The 20,544-nt window shown below is 42.7% G+C and overlaps 1 protein-coding gene across 3 annotated transcripts in view; it reads right to left on the bottom strand.

Annotated features, from left to right (window-relative positions):
- Positions 1–20,544, bottom strand: part of LOC115135905 (protein EURL homolog) — a 64,753-nt gene that overhangs the window by 34,968 nt on the left and 9,241 nt on the right. For 2 of the 3 annotated variants that reach the window (XM_029671092.2, XM_029671091.2), the window contains exon 2: positions 15,108–15,241. In XM_029671092.2, the coding sequence (XP_029526952.1) occupies positions 15,108–15,234 (127 nt within the window). In that variant the 5' untranslated portion in view covers positions 15,235–15,241. Of the gene's footprint in view, positions 1–7,171; positions 9,125–15,107; positions 15,242–20,544 lie in introns of those variants that run through there. The other variant, XM_029671093.2, reaches the window with a different exon arrangement.

The following is a 20,544-nucleotide window of genomic DNA, read 5'->3' as shown; positions in this document are numbered from 1 at the left end:
GCCAAACCCACTGGCACCAGGTCATCTAAGTCTCTGCTAGGTAATGCCCCGCCTTATCTCAGCTCACTGGTCACCATAGCAGCACCCACCCGTAGCACATGCTCCTGTAGGTATATTTCACCGGTCACTCCCAAAGCAAATTCGTCCTTCGGCCGCCTTTCCTTCCAGTTCTCTGCTGCCAATGACTGGAACGAACTGCAAAAAAAATAAAAAAATCACTGAGGCTGGAGACTCATATCTCCCTCACTAGTTTTAAGCACCAGCTGTCAGAGCAGCTCATAGATCACTGCACCTGTACATAGCCCATCTGTAATTAGCCCATCCAACTACCTCATCCCCATACTGTTATCCATTTGATTTATTTAGCTCCTTTGCACCCCAGTATCTCTACTTGCACATTTATCTTCTGCACATCTATCACTCCGGTGTTTAATTGCTATATTGTAATTATTTCGCCACTATGGCCTATTTATTGCCTTACCTCAGTTATCCTACCTCATTTGCACACACTGTATAGACTTTTTCTATTGTATTATTGACTAGGTTTGTTTATTCCATGTGTAACTGTTGTTTGTGTTGCACTGCTTTGCTTTATCTTGGCCAGGTCGTAGTTGTAAATGAGAACTTGTTCTCAACTGGCTTACCTGGTTAAATAAAAACATGTCGTTCCATAGAAAACCTGTTTGAGAATGAAACGACTGAACAAATTAACAAAGCAGCACAGCAAGTAAGTGAAAGAAATGTCAAACTTTTTGTTTAATTTAACTAGGCAAGTCAGATAAGAACACATTTGTATTTACCATGACGGCCTGCCCCGGCCAAACCTGGACTCCACTGAGCCAATTGTGCACCACCCTATGTGACTCCCAATCACGGCCGTTTGAGATACAGCCTGGAATCTAACCAGGGTCTGTAGTGACGCTTCTAGCACTGAGATACATGCCTTAGACCGCTGCAGTTTATTCAGTAACCAGTTCACAATAACATTGTTCTCTCTTAAATATGTTGTATACATATGGTTGACATGTTCAATTAATCAATTATAATTAATAATGTAATGGATGTTTGTCTGTTTTAATTTTGGGACAGTTGAAATTGCACTTCTGGACAGTGAGGCAAAAAAGTTAGTCGCGACCCCTGGTCAGAGCACTGTCTGCTGATAAAATGCCGGTTTGTGAATTATCATCCGAGTAGAGAAGTGCAACTGAAGCACAAAAGGGATGCTGTGGTGAATAACACTCAAGAGGTGCAAAAGCACAATTCAAAAATCAAATGTCCCCTAAACTCAAATATAAAAAGGCAAAACATCAGTTTGGCTTGGACAGAGACCACAAAACATAGGCTAGGCTAATAGCCAACCATAATTACTTAAAAAACAACCCTCTCTCTCCCACAGAGAAACATCAAACTTTAAAGCCTGTTTGGCCTTGGAGTGTGTTGTGGTGTGGGGGTGCGAGTGAAGGACTGCAATAACAGTCACAATCCAATGTTTGCACTGTGGTGATACTCTGGGCCCTGCAGCCACCAAAATCACCACACACAGCTGGTGTAGGAGGAACAGGGAAAGAAATAACCAGCTAATGCTGCAGTAGCGGTGTAAAAATAGCCACTACTATTACTGCTGTAGCTCCTGACAGCTAGAAGCACATGGACACACAAACACACTACACATCGGGTTAGAGCCACGTAGGGACGTTTTTTCCCCATCGATAGCTAGGATACGGGCCGGGCATTATTTTCAAGAATGACTAAATTGATCAAAAACATTGAGGCAGAGCCACTTGCTTCTGCTCTTCTGTGCATCTCTGTAAAGTTATATCTTACTAAGATCATAACATGGTGACCAGAACATTGTCGATGTTGACAGGAGAGATTGTTTCACATAAAAGAACAATGTTCTGTGATTTTTGTTGGAGTTAAGAGTGACGAAAAGTAGCTCTCACACAACTCAATGTTCAGCCCAAAGCGGAGCCTTTGCTGATAGGGCTGGGAATTTCCAGGGACCTCATAATATATCATCACAATACTTAGGTGCCGATACCATAAGTATAGCAATTCTCATAAGTATTGCGATTTGATACTGCAGTTCTATTGCAATTTGATGTACCAAACATATGGATAACTATATGTCTGCGTGAGAAAGACAAAAGAGAGCATGAGAACATTTGCTTTGATCAGTCATGGAAATAAAAGTGATGAAAACATACTCACTATTTAAAAAGGAAGATGGAGAACAACCTTATAGGATGAAAAATACCTGCGTTTTGGCACACGAACAACCGACTAGCGCTAGTCAACAATTACAAATCCATACCTGGAGTCAAAGTATCAATAGAACATCGACCAAAATAATATTGCGATATGTAACTAGAAGGGCTCGTGCTTCAATTCCATGTCCGTGCAGGGCTCCAACACACATACACGTTCCTACTGTAAGTCCTAAAGACTAGCCTGGTGATGAAAGGAGTATGAGGAGCATTGTACAAAAACAACGTCATCAGCAATTGGATCGTATAAAAGCTAATTAATTTTTTAACTGCCGCTTTACCCACGTGTGTTCTGGCTCTGATCTAACCCATCGGTTTTTGGACCAGACGGCCTCGAATGTGTTCACATTCATTGAAGGATCGTTGGGGAGGTACCCAGCTCCAGACTCATTCCGGAGATTAAACTAACGTCTGTGGACGTGGCGTAGTGTATGGCCGGAGCAAGGAGTCTGGGTAGCCAGGCAAAAATAAGAAGACCTCCAAGACTGAACATAAGCAAGCACATTCAAACACGGTATAATTATGCAATAATATGAGGCCATTTTTGTCATGATAAAAACGCCAAACTCATGGACTCAAGTGTATTATTGCTTTCATACAACTTGTTACCAGCATTAAATAGCACAATTCTTTCCCAAACAATACATTTTTCAACAAAACATGATGCTACATTCCCTAACACTTGTTGTCAGGTGCAATTTTACACGTTTACTGGTCATTAGTCCTATTCATATTGACTGCCATGTAAAGCAAAACTACCCAAGTGCTGGTTGAGTTACAAGTTGCTATTGCAAACAAAAAAGTATGACAAACATAAATGGATACTATGGAGGCTCCCCCCCTCCCCCCTTGCTAGCTAGCCAACTACACAGCTAACACAATCACTTCCGACTGAAGCTGGAATGACAGCAAAGTAGCTGCATTTTGTTTCGTTTTTACTTGTTTTTCTATTGACATTTCTCATCCCGATGGCACTTTTAGAATATGGCCATGTGTATGTTGTCTAGTATATCATGGGAGGGATAGGCTCTAACAATTCCAAACCACCCGTTGTATAACAGAGGTTGTTCTTCCTATCCTTCACACTGAAGGGGCCAGGCAGGCTGCACAGTTCTCTCTCCCCATTCAAAACAACAGACTGCTACTGGTCCTACAGGACCTGCCCTGTTGTCTATGGACAATCAACAATAATAGAAAGTCACCCCCCCCCCCCCCCCCAAAAGAAAAAAAGTGTGTCAACATCAGCCTCTTTTTTAGATGAGGTGATATGCCTGAATATCCACGCCTCATGTTAACCTTGGGCTACGTTAGGGAGAAGCTCTGAGTGTGGAGTTGAAAGTGGGTAGGGACACAGAAACAGCCTATATGCATGCCCCCCACAGCAACAGTGCACTGCTGGGCTATAGGCCTACACTCTGGACTAGCAAACAGTCTGAGAATGAAGGCCTGGATAACATCGCAGTCTTGAACTATTGAGTGTAGCCTAGTAGAGAAAATGTGTGTTGTGTGGCTCCTCTTAAATATTCAGAGCGCAGTGTGTCGCGTTGATGAATATTCAGCGATAGAGGCAGAGAGAGAGAGCAAAGAGGCAGAGAGAGAGAGCAGAGAGGTAGAAAAAGAGCAAAGAGAGGCAGAGAGAGAGAGCGAGAGACTTCTGCATGGTCGATTCTCCTCTGAGCAGTGTGGACAGAGAGCAGTTGAAGTCAGGAAGAATCAGATCAGCCGTGGGCATTAGCCTAGATGATCAGTGGGCATGTAACGTAGCCTGGCCACGGAGGGATTTGACTGTAAGCAGGGCCTGGAGATGCTTGGCTCCCTCTCATATATCACTATTACTAATAATGTCTCACACACACACGGGTTGACATTTAGCGCTCAAAAGGCACTTGGCCATACAGCAAGAACAGTTCTTTGAAGTATTACTTCAAATCAAAATGTATTGGTCACCTACACGTTTAGCAGATGTTATTGCCTTAAGGTCAAAGGTACTTGGCCCAAAAATGCAAATGGTCCATTGCACACACAAATGGTTAACATTTCAAGTAGCATACCTTTCATTTTAACGTTGTTTGAATGCGTCAACATACTTGACAATATTCTAACTCCCTTTCTTTACATTACTTGCATGTTAATTCTGTAAGGCCTTTCCTTATTCAGCCAGAAATCTGTTGAAAAGGGTTAGTGTGTGTTATAGTGATAAGTATGAAACAAAGTAATGATCACAGATGTGAAACATATTAATGAAGATCTATTTCAAATGTTATGTAAACATCAACATAGTACGCTGTATCATATGAATCATTAACAACTGTTACAGCAGCCCAACTGTTTTATTCCCCATCAATAGCAAGGGGTATTGAAATTCAGCTCCTTAATGGCACTGACCAAATCTTCTACCAGACCGAAAGTAGTAAATGTTGATGCCAAGTTTCAGTTCCAACGGGTCATTGCTGTACAAAGTTATTAGATAAAGAAACATGATTGAAGGATTCACAGCGAGAATAAACTATTAAAGGACACTGCAGCATGACACACACGCAAGTTCCTTCAACCTCATGGCCTGGTTTTTGCTCTGACAACTGTGGGGCCTTATATAGACAGGTGTGTCTCTTTCCAAATCATGTCCAATCAATTGAATTTACCACAGGTGGACTCCAATCAAGTTGTAGAAACATCAAGGATGATCAATGGAAACAGGATGCACCTGAGCTCAATTTCAAGTAATCTGCTTTTATTTTTAATACATTTGAAAAAATGTCTAAAAACCTGTTTTTGCTTTGTCATTATGCGGTAGTGTGTAGATTGAGGATTTATTTATTTTATTTTTAAATCCATTTTAGAGTAAGGCTGTAACATAAAATGTGGAAAAAGTCAAGTGATCTGAATGCTTTCCGAAAGCACTGTAAATGTCACCTGCCCATAAAGGCAGCCAACAAAGCACATCCCACCTGCCCGACTGTTCTGCTTACTTCATGGACAGTGGCCACACAGGCTGTATCACAATCTCTGCAACAATAGCCGAAATAGGCTAGGCTTATCTAGACACAAAAGACACAGTGGAGCAACAAAGACAACGGTAACACAGACTGGGGCATCTGCCCATTCCACTCACAATAAATCCCTGCTGCAGTACAATAAACAACTCAGCCTGGAACAAACAGGATATATTATTATACATCATTCCTCAGTCAGGATATATTCCCTTAGTTCCAGGATTCGATAACTGCTCAATGCACAGCACATAAATCCTTGATGCATATGAATTTCCCTTCCTGTCAGAATTACATAATACTATACCCAAAAAATTATTCAGTGATGGATCATTGGGCTCCCAAATAGCACAGCGGTCTAAGGCACTGCATCTCAGTGCAAGAGGCGTCACTGCAGACCCTTGTTCGAGTCTAGGCTGTATCACAACCACCCGTGATTGGGAGTCCCATAGGGCGGCGCATAATTGGCCAAGTGTAGTCCGGGTTTGGCCGGGGTAGGCTGTCATTGTAAATAAGAATTTGTTCTTAACTGACTTGCCTAGTTTTATTTTTTTTATGTAGTCTGCTCTGCTATTAGCTGCTTCAATAGGATGATTCTCCTTTCATGTGGAGATAAATGCACGACTCTCCCTCACAAAAGAGGGACCCTTGTACAGTTGCTCTGTCTGTCCATGAGATGACAAACGCTGAGAGCCACACAGCACATCAAGACCCTCGGCGGTAGCGTTCTCTTTCATTCAAAATAGGCCAATCATTAACTAAAAATGGAAAAAGGCACTTCAAACACATTGCTGCACCTCGTATTGGAGTGGCAAAGCATGAGGAGGAGGCTGAGCAGCAGTCTGTCTACCGTGTTCTAATGAAAGGGTTGGGGGTGAATTAATGAATGAATGGATGCTCAGCTCGCCTCTTATGGGCCCTTCAGACCCATTCTGTCCACTGCATGGGGAAATTACATAAGGTCCCTGATGAAGACATGGGCAGAGCTTGAATAGACACCAAAACATATCCTCTCAAAGGACACACATCATCAATCTGAATAACATCAAGCTTCCATTAGGGCTTTCACCTAGAGACAGGGAGCAGATTCACTGGGACAGGTGTTAAGACAGGTGGTGGGAGGGAGGTGATTCAAGCCATTACACCCCCAACTGAACCTGCTGTGCCCACAGCTTACACACACAGAACACAAACCACACTGTGGTTAACTTGCCGTGCAGACTTTTCTCCTATAAGCCAAAGCTGTTGGAAAATTATACTGGCAAGGCCTTATGCCCAGGGTTGAAAATTAACACCCACCACCTGCCAAATGCGGGTAGATTTTGTCACTTGTGGGTAAGCATGTCTATTTCAATCACAGACAAGCAAGTGCCCAAGTCACCACGGTAACAGTTTGTCCCTTAAAGGGGCAGCTGAAAATGTTTGTCTCACCTAATGATTGAGGATGGATCACTCCTTAAAACTACTTTTAGTAATTTCGCATCATTTAAACATTCAAATAATTTTTCTCCGAGATCTATATGTGTGTGTCAACATTTGTACTTGGGGCACATGTACTCCTTGTAAAACATGTCAGCAGGGCCTGAAACAAACATTTTTTGTATACCAGCCACTGTGCCAGGTACACAAAAAAAACAATACCAGCCTCTTCAATTCTTCTTCACATTTTGGGGGCTATAATTACACCCCAAAAAACAGATGCGCATGCTTAGTAAAGTTTCTAAAACAAGAAATGTATTACTAGTAGATGTATTGGCGCCAGAGGGGATGGCTGCCATTTTAAGGGCTATTAACCAACCGTGGTATTTTGTTTGTTTTTTCACATCGTTTGTCATTAATTTTGTACATAATGTTGCTGCTACCGTCTCTTACAACCGAAAAGAGCTCCTGAACATCAGAACAGGGATTACTCACCTTGAGCTGGACGAATCATTTTTCTTGAATGAGTCGGAAGAGAGGGATTTACTCCAGACACACGACGAGGCCCTCATCCCAGTCATTCGCAGGAGAAAAAGACGGAGATATCGCGGAAGGAGATCATGGTGGCCTGTAAGGATACGGTGAGGAGTGGCTAATCTGCCTTTGCCATCGGTATTATTGGGCAACTTACAATTGCTGGATAATAAAGTGGAAGAACTACAATCACGTATATCCTACCAACAGGATATTAAAACTGTAATATCTTGTTTCACCGAGTCGTGGCTGAATGGCGACATGAATAACATACAGCTGGCGGGTTACACACTGTATCAGCAGGATAGAACAGCAGCCTCTGGTAAGAAAAGGGGTGGTGGTCTATGTATATTTCTAAACAACAACTGGTGCAGAATATCGAAGGAAGTCTCAAGGTTTTGCTCGCCAGAGGTAGAGTATCTCATGATAAGCTGTAGACCACACTATCTACCAAGAGAGTTCACATATATTCTTCGTACCTGCCTATTTAACACCACAAACCGATGCTGGCACTAGGACCGCACTCAATGATCTGTATACGGCCAGAAGAAAACATGAAAACGCTCGTCCAGGAGGCAGCGCTCCTAGTGGCCGGGGACTTTAATACAGGCAAACTTAAATCCGTTTGACCTAATTTCTACCAGCATGTTAAATGTGCAACCAGAGGGAAAGAAATTTGACCACCTTTACTCCACAAAGACGAGTACAAAGCTCTCCCTCACGCTCCATTTGGCAAATCTGATCATAATTCTATCCTCCTTATTCTTGCTTACAAGCAAAACCTAAAGCAGGAAGCACCAGTGACTCGGTCAATAAAAAAAGTGGTCAGATGAAGCAGATGCTAAGCTACAGGACTGTTTTGCTAGCAGACTGGAAAATGTTCCGGGATTCATCTGATGGCATTGAGTACACCACATCAGTCACTGGCTTCATCAATAAGTGCATCGATGACTTCGTCCCCACAGTGTCTGTATGTACATGCAGTACCCCAAACAGAAGCCATCAATTACAGGCAACATCTGCACTGAGCTAAAAGGGTAGAGCTGCCGCTTTCAAGGAGGGGGACTAACCCAAACGCTTATAAGAAATCCCACTATGCCCTCCGACGAATCATTAAAAACAGGCAAAGCGTCAACACAGGACTAAGATCGAATCGTACTACACCGGCTCCGACGCTCATCGGATGTGGCAGGGCGTGCAAGCTATTACAGACTACAAAGGGAAGCACAGCCGCGAGCTGCCCAGTGACGAGCGAACAAGACAAGCTAGATTACTTCTATGCTCGCTTTGAGGCAAGTAACACTGAAACATGCATGAGAGCATCAGCCGTTCCGGACAACTGTGTGATCACGCTCTCCGTAGCCGATGTAAGTAAGCCTTTAAACAGGTCAACATTCACAAGGACGTCGGGCCAGACGGATTACCAGGACGTATGCTCAAAGCATGCGCTGACCAACAGGCAAGTGTCTACACTGACATTTTCAACTTGTCCCTGACAGTGTGTAATACCAACATGTTTCAAGTAGACCACCATAGTCCGTGTCCAAGAACACTAAGGTAACCTGCCTAAATGACTACAGACCCATAGCATTCACGTCTGTAACCATGAAATGTTTTGAAAGGCTGGTCATGGCTCACAACACCATTATCCCAGAAACCCTAGACCCACTTCAATTTGCATACCGGCCTAACAGATCCACAGATGTTGCAATCTCTATTGCACTCCACACTGACCTTTCACATCTGGACAAAAGGAACACCTATGCTATTCATTGACTACAGCTCAGCATTCAACACCATAGTGCCCTCAAAGCTTATCACTAAGCTAATGACCCTGGGACTAAACAACTCCCTCTGCAACTGGATCCTGGACTTCCTAATGGGCCAGTAAGGGTAGGCAACAACACATCTGCCACGCTGATCCTCAACACGGGGGGCCCTCAGGGGTGTGTGCTTAGTCCACTCCTGTACTCCCTGTTCACTGATGACTGCACGGCCAGGCATGACTCCAAACACCATCATTAAGTTTGCCAATGACACAACAGTAATAACCGACAACGATGACACAGCCTATAGGGAGGTTAGAGACCTGACCGTGTGGTGCAAGGACAACAACCTCTCCCTCAACGTGATCAAGACAAAGGAGATGATTGAGGACCGAGCACGCCCCAATTCTCATCGATGGGGCTGTAGTGGAGCAGGTTGAAAGCTTCAAGTTCCTTGTTGTCCAAATCATCAACAAACTAACATGGTCCAAGCACACTAATACAGTTGTGAAGAGGGCACAACAAAGCCTATTACCCCTCAGGAGACTGAAAAGATTTGGCATGGGTCCTCAGATTATCAAAAAGGTTCAAGGGGTACACTATTGAGAGATATTAAACCTGACTGGTTGCATCACTGCCTGGTATGGCAACCGCTCAGCCTCCGACCGCAAGGAACAACAAAGAGTAGTGCGTACAGCCCAGTACATCACTGGAGCCAAGCTTCCTGCCATCTAGGACCTCTATACCAGGACATGTCAGAGGAAGGCCCTAAAAAAAAAAATCCAAGACTCCAACACCACCCTAGTCATAGACTGTTCTCTCAGCTACCGCACAGCAAGCGGTACTGGAGCACCAAGTCTAGGTCCAAAATACTTCTTAACAGCTTCTACCCCCAAGCCATAAGACTCCTGAACATCTAATCAAATGGCTACACAGACTATTTGCATTGCCCCCCCACTGCTACTCTTTATTATCTATGCATAGTAATAACTCGACCAACATGTACATATTACCTCAAATACCTCGACTAACCGGTACATTGACTCTGTAAAAGTACACCCTGTATATAGCCTCACTATTGTTATTTTACTGCTGCTCTTTAATTATTTATTATTTTTGGGGGTAATTTTCTTAAAACTGCATTGTTGGTTAAGGGCTTGTAAGCAAGCATTTTCACAGTTAGGTCTACCTGCACCTGTTGTATTCAGCGCATGTGACAAATACAATTTCATATGATAGTAAGATGTAATGTGGTATATTGCTCAAATTAATTTAACATTCTGTGAGTCTTTTATCCAAAAGATCAGAGAGAAAAAAAAATGTTGCTGCCAAATTCTCTAAAACAACATTGAAGGAGGCTAAAAGTAGAGAAATGAACATTCAATTCTCTGGCAACAGCTCTGGTGGACATTCCTGCAGAAGCATGTCAACTGTACGCTCCCTCCAAACTTGAGACAACTATGGCATTGTGTTGTGTGACAAATCTGCACATTTAAGAGTGGACTTATTGTCCCTAGGACAAGGTGCATCTGTGTAATGATCATGCCATTTAATCAACTTCTTCATATGCCACACCTGTAAGGTGGATGGATTATCTTGGCAAAGAATAAATGCTCACTAACAGGGATGTAAACAAATGTGCACAACATTTTAGACAAAAGCTTTATGCGTATGGAAATAAGTAATCTTGTGAAACATGGGACCAACACTTTACATGTTGCGTTTATATTTTTATTCAGTATAAATAGCCAAGAAACACGAGGACAAAGTCTCACTTTAGTAGACTTAAGTAAATTAGACCACAGTTTATGCCTGTACTCATTGCATTTAAAACAAATCTTTCAGCACTTCACTCAGTGCTCACAGCCCTCCAGACAGGCAGTATTGCTGCGCAAGGTGGGCTACGTTACCGTTATGATTAAGATTTTTGTGCATTACCAGATATAAAACAAAATGGCAGAAATACTTTGAAAAACAGCATGTATTATTCTATAAATCACAACTTGCACTGGTGCCCATACTTGAGTTTTTATGAAACGCTTGCCATGAGTGTGACCAGCCGCCAACGTGGCTGGCGAATTAGACATTCTTACAGGCTGACTAAATCGCTCGCGTCACGTACGCAAGTGTTGCAAAATAAATGTAGAAATCTATATTATTCAATTATTGCGCGCGTCTGCATTGCTAAAATAGAAGTCAGTTCTATTTGTGACACAGATCGCGCTGCCAGTCTTGCCTCTCCCATCTCCTCATTGGTTTATAGAAGCAGGTACCCACATGTCATCTCCTCTTTGGTTATACCCACGTGGGTGACTGAAAGACGAACTAGGTCAGTGGGGGTAATGCACCAAATTTATGAAAAGTTGCCAATTGCAAAATAAAGTCTAGAGAAGAAAAAGCCTAGGAGGAGAGATGACTAGAAACGATTCAGTTGACCGTTTTGTGTGGATTAATCATCGAAGTAGAGGACCTTGTGCATTTCAGGTAAAATAACTCAATATTTATATCTCAGGACAAATTAGCTAGCAACAGCAAGCTAGCTAAATAGTACAAATTAGCTAGCAAGTGCAAGCTAGCTAGCTAAATTACCATAAATATTTAATGCTTTTCAACCTGTCCCCAAATTCACATAATTGGTTGAGTTTGTTTTGATATTTTAACCTGCGTGTTGTGATCGCGTTTGGTGTGGGGGGACAAAATACATTAATGCACGAAGGCACACACGCGCAGCCGGTTTGGATCCCATGTTAGGGAGTGAACGTTATTTATAATAACATGGAGAGAATCTGATCTCTGAAATTAAAAATGGATGGCCCTCCCTACACCGTCCCTGAATGCTTTATAAAAAAAAAAAATAACATTTAAAAAAGAGGAGAGAACACAAATTGGACAGACTAGAACTTTAGATATGCAGGTTTAGAAACGGTTCATCCAGTAAGCATTACATGGCAACACAGGAATTTTTACAGGGCCAGAAGGTTGTGGATTCACAGACCACCGTGAACAAGAGTAAGGGTGAAAAGATGGCCTTTCAATTGAGTGACAGAATTAGATTACTACCCAAGAAAAGTCCATGTTTTTGTCTCCTCGTCTATTGAAGGTTGTAGTTCAGCCTCAGAATGTCAAAGAACCTAAACAATGATATTATTATATGCATCGGAGTCACGTCTTTGACAGGTATTTTACAGCTTGCTTATAGTATAAAGCATAACAGACCAAAGCACTGTTATAGATCACTACATCAAATCAGATCCAGTGGCCTAGTTAGTGGACTTTTTTTTTTTATTAAAAAAGGTCTTAAATGTATGGCAAGACGTGAAAATGGCTGTCTAGCAATGATCAACAACCAACTTGATAGAGCTTTTAGAATTTAAAAAAGAAACATGTGCAAAAAGAGGCTTACCCAGAAAGATACACAGCTGTTATAGCTGCCGAAAGGTCATTCTAACATTTACTGAAATCAGGTTGTGAATCCTGACGTAAATGAGATCTGCATTTAATTTGATACATTTGCTAATATTCCAAAAAACATGTTTTCACTTTGTCATTATGGAGTAGTGTGTAGATGACTAAGGGGAAAAAAGCAATTTAATCCATTTTGAATTCAGGTGGTAACACAACAAAATGTGGAATAAGCCAAGGGGTATGAATACTTTCTGAAGGCTCTGTATAGCCTAGCAATTAACCAAATCTAAAACACTGACAACTATTTAAATCAATTACATGACCCTCCTCTGGACAAGGTAAAAAAATATATATTAAACCCTTCCATTGACTGAAATTTTAAAAGCATGACCCTCCCCCATTTCCTCCAGGTAACCATTACGTACATTTCGATACACCCCTTACCCGCAAATGCCAAAATAAACCCGTATATGGAAGGTGGCGGGTGTTAATTTTAGACCCTGGTGGAACCCTAATAAATAAGCCATTTCACTCTGCCTTTTGCGGCAGGGTAGGCACTTTGTTGATTCTTGATGTTCTGTTGTAGAACTGTTTACAGTACATTTGGAAAGTATTCAGAACCCTTCCCTTTCCACATTGTTACGTTACAATCTTATTCTAAAATGGATTAAAAATGAATGACAACACGAAAACAGTTCTGAAAATGTTGCCAATTTACTCAAAATAAAGAACATAAATACCTTATTTACATAAGTATTCAGACCCTCTGCTATGAGACTAGAAATTGAGCTCAGGTGCATCCCGTTTCCATTGATCATCCTTGAGATGTTTCTTCAACTTGATTGGAGTCCACCTGTGGTAAATTCATTTGACTGGACATGATTTGGAAAAGACACCTGTCTATATAAGTTGACACATGTTATTGCAAAAACCAAGCCATGAGGTCGAAGGAATTGTCCGTAGAGCTCTGAGACAGGATTGTGTCGAGGCACAGATCTGGGGAAGGGTACCAAAACATTTATGCAGCATTGAAGGTCCCCAAGAACACAGTGGCTTTCATCATCCTTAAATGGAATAAGTTTGGAACCACCAAGACTCTTCCTAGAGCTGGCTGCCCAGACAAACTGAGAAATTGGGAGATAAGGGCCTTGGTCAGGGAGGTGACCAAGGTGACCAAGAACCCGATGGTCACTCTGACAGAGCGCTAGAGTTCCTCTGTGGAGATGGGAGAACCTTCCAGAAGGAACACCATCTCTGTGAGATGACAGAGCTTGAGAAGATCAGCAGAGAAGAACAGGAAAAACTCCCCAAATACAGGTGTGCCAAGCTTATAGCGTCATACCCAAGAAGACTCGAGGCTGTAATCGCTGCCAAAAGTGCTTCAACAAAGTACTGAGTAAAGGGTCTGAATACTTAAGTGAATGTGATTTCAGGTTATTATTTTTAATCAATTAGCAAAAGTGTCTAGAAACCTGTTTTTGCTTTGTCATTATTGGGTATTGTGTGTTGATTTGACTATTTATTGTTGACTATTTATTCCATTTTAGAATAAGGCTGTAACTTAACAACATTTGGAAAGAGTCAAGGGGTCTGAATACTTTCCAAATGCACTGTATCCATTTCTACTATTGTATCGAAAATATTCATTTTAACATGTATTGGATAAAAGCAATATACCCCATTACTTCTTACTAGTAATACATTTATTGTTTTAGAAAAACCGAAAGCATGGTCATCCGTTTATTGGTTTTATTTTTGTTGTGCAATTATGGGGAAACTATTTTGGCTTGTAAAAACATCTCAGTGGATGGTAGATTATCATTTCTTTCTACCTACCTGCCACAGTGGCTGGTGGACCAAAAAGTGAATTTCAAACCCTGCTAAGCCTCATTCACATTCCAATTGTGCTGCGCCGGAAGTCATTCATTTCAATTGGGACAACCCGCACCAGTGACATTGCAGTGCCCCCTTGCGTCCAAGGCTCTGTTGCGAGACGCATACTTTGCATCATCTTCAGTCCGACCAGAGTCCGTCAATAGAACAGGAAGGTAGAAAAACCACAGAACAAATGTGTAGTTTTCCACAATGGCTTTATAGGATAGCTAGCAACTTGTTAACAATGATCCAAACGAGTACTATTTTAATAGTAATGTTGAATAATACATTGGCTGTTAAGTCAATTATATGACTGTAGCCTCCCATTTTAATTCCGAAAATGTTCTTGATGGTATTCATGACATTTTTTTATGATGATAATTATTAGGCATTGGGTTAGCTGGCTACATTCAACCTAGCTATCTGCTCTGTGTAAACTAGCTGGACTTGATAGAAAGTAAACGAAAAAAGTTGAGGAAAAAGTCAATAAAATAAACATGTTTTAATATCACCTGAAACAATACTTTTAAGACAGGAGAAACATAAAAGGTCATATTTTGCAATCTTCCAAAAATAAATGCGACCTCTGACGAGAGACCCTTCCATCTTGCGTTATGACACACTACACCTGTCCGACCAGTAGCGGAGCAAGACTATGTTTAAAGGACGTATGACCAACGGAATTCAATTCATTTTTGAACAACGCGTTACTGTGCTGTTGTGTGCTATCCTGCCACTGACTAACACCAGTACTGTTCTAGGCCACTGTTCTTCCCAGGCAGCAGATGGCCAATAAGAGTTGAATGAAAAATGTGATAGCTGATATCCTCCCCCCTACTTCACTCTCTCACCTTCGATGCTGAGCTCAAAGCAGACGTGGCAGAAGGACATGGTCCCCGTGTCGGTCTCTAGCTTGCAGACACTGCAGATGTTGTCGTCGTTTAGGTCGATGTTGACAAACTGCTCCTCTTTGTCCATACTATCTCTGAGGGAGAAACACAAAACACAGAGATAAGAGGACATGAAAGGAAATGAGACTAGCACAACTTCCATTGACCTCTAAGAGTTCTCCCTCATTCTTGAACAGAGAAACTCTTTCAAATTTACATCTTGGCTTGTACTAGTCAGACGGAACGGGAAACTTTCTGATGTAAATTGCTCATCATGAATGGGACTGTCATTACCATGCTGAGAGGTACAGTTTGTTCAAGGCAGTGCACTCAAAGCATGTCTGATGAAATATCAAACAGCGCAGAAGATAGAGATCACCCTTTTTGAGAAAGGAGAGAGATGACCTGATTTTTAAAACGATGGAACACATTTTAAAAAGCTCATGAAAAAGCCATGTAAACGAGGACCCAACAGTGATCTCACAGAGAACAGAAACTGTGTTTCTGGTGACCCATGTTTACTCTCGGTAAATTAACTTACCCCGGCTTACATACAGTGGGGAGAACAAGTATTTGATAACCTGCAAAATCGGCAGTGTATCCTACTTACAAAGCATGTAGAGGTCTGTCATTTTTATCATAGGTACACTTCAACTGTGAGTCACTGTCCCCTTTGCAGAAAAGCATCCCCAAAGAATGATGTTTCCACCTCCATGCTTCACGGTTGGGATGGTGTTCTTGGGGGTTCTACTCACCCTTCTTCCTCCAAACACGGCGAGTGGAGTTTAGACCAAAAAGCTCTATTTGTCTCATCAGACCACATGACCTTCTCCCATTCCTCCTCTGGATCATCCAGATGGTCATTGGCAAACTTCAGACGGGCCTGGACATGCGCTGGCTTGAGCAGGGGGACCTTGCGTGTGCTGCAGGATTTTAATCCATGACAGCGTAGTGTGTTACTAATGGTTTTCTTTGAGACTGTGGTCCCAGCTCTCTTCAGGTCATTGACCAGGTCCTGCTGTGTAGTTCTGGGCTGATCCCTCACCTTCCTCATGATCATTGACGCCCCACGAGGTGAGATCTTGCATGGAGCCCCAGACCGAGGGTGATTGACCGTTATCTTCTTCCATTTTCTAATAATTGCGCCAACAGTTGTTGCCTTCTCACCAAGCTGCTTGCCTATTGTCCTGTAGCCCATCCCAGCCTTGTGCAGGTCTACAATTCTACCCCCCCATGTCCTTACACAGCTCTCTGGTCTTGGCCATTGTGGAGAGGTTGGAGTCTGTTTGATTGAGTGTGTGGACAGGTGTCTTTTATACAGGTAACGAGTTCAAACAGGTGCAGTTAATACAGGTAATGAGTGGAGAACAGGAGGGATTCTTAAAGAATAACTAATAGGTCTGTGAGAGCCGGAATTCTTACTGGTTGGTAGGTGATCAAATACTTACGTCATGCAATAAAATGCTAATTAATTACTTAAAAATCATACAATGTGATTTTCTGGATTTTTGTTTTAGATTCCGTCTCTCACAGTTGAAGTGTACCGATGATAAAAAAAAATTACAGACCTCTACAGGCTTTGTAAGTGGGAAAACATGCAAAAACGGCAGAGTATCAAACACTTGTTCTCCCCACTGTAGGTGACCATTTTGGAATTTGACAACCAAGCAGGTCATTTCATTACAACTTGAAAATAATTGTCTCTCTCTCCCCCAGGACCCTTTTCTTCCTTGCATTGATCTAAGGAATTACATAAGTAAACTGCACAATGAGAAGGTGCACATATTCAAGGTTCCCATTATTTTATACTGTTCCTAAATATAGCCTATAGTGACATTTGAAAACAACTCCCAGTAAAAGCACAAATAAAAATAAAATATGCGCAATATGACAAACCAAATGGAAAGACAACCTTTTTTTTTTTTTTTTTTTTTTATTACATTTTTTTTATCCAAGGCCCCTGTCCCTGCAGGAGGCCTTTTGGTATGCCTTCAGTGTAAATAAGAATTTGTTCCTAACTGACTTTCCTAGTTAAAACCAGACAGGAGAGCATAAAGCTAAATAGCTAATGTTGTCAAAATACTTTAGGTACTTAATAAAAAAAACATTGGTTACGAAGTATGTGACAGATAACAGGTTTAGACTAACAATGAAATGCTTACTTATGGGCCCTTCCCAACATTGCAGAGAAAGAAAAGAGAGAAATAATAAAAGTAATAATGAATACACTCACCAAATCAGGAGTTTCGCAGAACAACTATCGTCATTACTGCCGTTACGATATGTACTTACAATAAAAATAATTACATTGTTTTGACTAAGTGCGATGCGCCAAATCCAATCAAATCAGTCACCTAGCAGCAGAACAGTGTCCCGAAAGAGAGATCGTATTTTCAGTTAGACCCTTTTCAGAAGTACATACCATGTGTAGCAGCAGTAATGATAAAAAAAATAACTTAATTAGGCTACATATGCAGATATTACAGTAACAGCACATTACGTGTTTTAGACAGAATACTGCAATACTAAGTCTTTTTTTTTTTTTTTACTAATACTGTGCCCGTCAAGAGAGAGATCTGCTTGACTGGCTGGCAGAGTGTGTACCCATGGGAGAGAATGAGAGATTTGGTGAGTGAGTTTTTTTGTATGCATGTGTCAGAGAGATATGAAAGAGGCCTAGGCTAGATGTTAGGGCATTGTGTTACCAGGTCACCTGCTCATAATTATTATTATTATTATTATCTTTATTTTTAGAACACACTCAAGAACCTCCAGAAGCTAACCAGCTAGCTAGCTACAAGCTATTTAGTCATTGTTAGTTTTCTTAACCTGGATAACACTCGCCAGCCCAGCCCCCCTGCCCCATCCACCGCTGCCCCCTGGACTCTGATCACTTGGCTACATAGCTGATGCACGCTGGACTGTCCATAAATCACGGTACTCCATTCTGCTTGTTTGTTTTATCTGTCGGCCGAGTTGCCTAGTCAATGCCATCTCACCTGCTGTTGTTATGCTAGCTGATTAGCTGTTGTCTCACCCACTGTTTTAGCTAGCTTTCCCAATTCAACACCTGTGTTCACTGTATGCATCGCTGTATGTCTCTCTCAAATGTCAATATGCCTTGTATACTATTGCTCAGGTTAGTTATCATTGTTTTAGTTCACAATGGAGCCCCTAGTCCTATTCCTCACACCCCTGATACCTCCTTTGTCCCACCTCCCACATATGCGGTGACCTCACCCATTACAACCAGCATGTCCAGAGATAAAACCTCTCTCATCATCACCCAGTGCCTGGGCTTACCTCCGCCGTACCCGCACCCCACCATACCCCTGTCTGTGCATTATGCCCTGAATATATTCTACCATGCCCAGAAACCTGCTCCTCTTATTCTCTGTCCCCAACGCTCTAGGCGACCAGTTTTGATAGCCCTTAGCCGCACCCTCATACTACTCCTTCTCTGTTCCGCGGGTGACGTGGAGGCAAACCCGGGCCCTGCATGTCCCCAGGCACCCTCATTTGTTGACTTCTGTGATCGAAAAAGCCTTGGTTTCATGCATGTCAACATTAGAAGCCTCCTCCCTAAGTTTGTTTTACTCACTGCTTTAGCACACTCTGCTAACCCTGATGTCCTTGCCGTGTCTGAATCCTGGCTCAGGAAGGCCACCAAAAATTCAGAGATTTCCATACCCAACTATAACATCTTCCATCAAAATAGAACTGGCAAAGGGGGAGGAGTTGCAGTCTACTGCAGAGATAGCCTGCAAAGTAATGTCATACTTTCCAGGTCCATACCCAAACAGTTCGAACTACTAATTCTGAAAATTACTCTCTCCAGAAATAAGTCTCTCACTGTTGCCGCCTGCTACCGACCCCCCTCAGCTCCCAGCTGTGCCCTGGACACCATTTGTGAATTGATTGCCCCCCAGCTAGCTTCTGAGTTTGTTCTGTTAGGTGACCTAAACTGGGATATGCTTAACACCCCGGCAGTCCTACAATCTAAGCTAGATGCCCTCAATCTCACACAAATCATCAAGGAACCCACCAGGTACAACCCTAACTCTGTAAGCAAGGGCACCCTCATAGACGTCATCCTGACCAACTGGCCCTCCAAATACACCTCCGCTGTCTTCAACCAGGATCTCAGCGACCACTGCCTCATTGCCTGTATCCACTACGGTGCCGCAGTCAAACGACCACCCCTCATCACTGTCAAACGCTCCCTAAAACACTTCTGTGAGCAGGCCTTTCTAATCGACCTGGCCCGGGTATCCTGGAAGGACATTGACCTCATCCCGTCAGTTGAGGATGCCTGGTCATTCTTTAAGAGTAACTTCCTCACCATATTAGATAAGCATGCTCCGTTCAAAAAATGCAGAACTAAGAACAGATACAGCCCTTGGTTCACTCCAGACCTGACTGCCCTCGACCAGCACAAAAACATCCTGTGGCGGACTGCAATAGCATCGAACAGTCCCCGATATGCAACTGTTCAGGGAAGTCAGGAACCAATACACGCAGTCAGTCAGGAAAGCTAAGGCCAGCTTCTTCAGGCAGAAGTTTGCATCCTGTAGCTCCAACTCCAAAAAGTTCTGGGACACTGAAGTCCATGGAGAACAAGAGCACCTCCTCCCAGCTGCCCACTGCACTGAGGCTAGGGAACACGGTCACCACAGACAAATCCATGATTATCAAAAACTTCAACAAGCATTTCTCAACGGCTGGCCATGCCTTCCGCCTGGCTACTCCTACCTCGGCCAACAGCTCCGGCCCCCCCGCAGCTCCTCGCCCAAGCCTCTTCAGGTTCTCCTTTACCCAAATCCAGATAGCAGATGTTCTGAAAGAGCTGCAAAACCTGGACCCGTATAAATCAGCTGGGCTTGACAATCTGGACCCTCTATTTCTGAAACTATCCGCCGCCATTGTCGCAACCCCTATTACCAGCCTGTTCAACCTCTCTTTCATATCGTCTGAGATCCCCAAGGATTGAAAGCTGCCGCAGTCATCCCCCTCTTCAAAGGGGAGACACCCTGGACCCAAACTGTTACAGACCTATATCCATTCTGCCCTGCCTATCTAAGGTCTTCGAAAGCCAAGTCAACAAACAGGTCACTGACCATCTCGAATCCCACCGTACCTTCTCCGCTATGCAATCTGGTTTCCGAGCCGGTCACGGGTGCACCTCAGCCACACGCAAGGTACTAAACGACATCATAACTGCCATCGATAAAAGACAGTACTGTGCAGCCGTCTTCATCGACCTTGCCAAGGCTTTCGACTCTGTCAATCACCATATTCTTATCGGCAGACTCAGTAGCCTCGGCTTCTCGGATGACTGCCTTGCCTGGTTCACCAATTACTTTGCAGACAGAGTTCAGTGTGTCAAATCGGAGGGCAT

Source organism: Oncorhynchus nerka, linkage group LG10 (assembly GCF_034236695.1).
Source record: "Oncorhynchus nerka isolate Pitt River linkage group LG10, Oner_Uvic_2.0, whole genome shotgun sequence".
In the NCBI taxonomy this organism is placed as follows: domain Eukaryota; kingdom Metazoa; phylum Chordata; class Actinopteri; order Salmoniformes; family Salmonidae; genus Oncorhynchus; species Oncorhynchus nerka.
The sequence above is the reverse complement of the archived record's forward strand: the minus strand, read 5'-3'. Positions and strand labels throughout refer to the sequence as shown.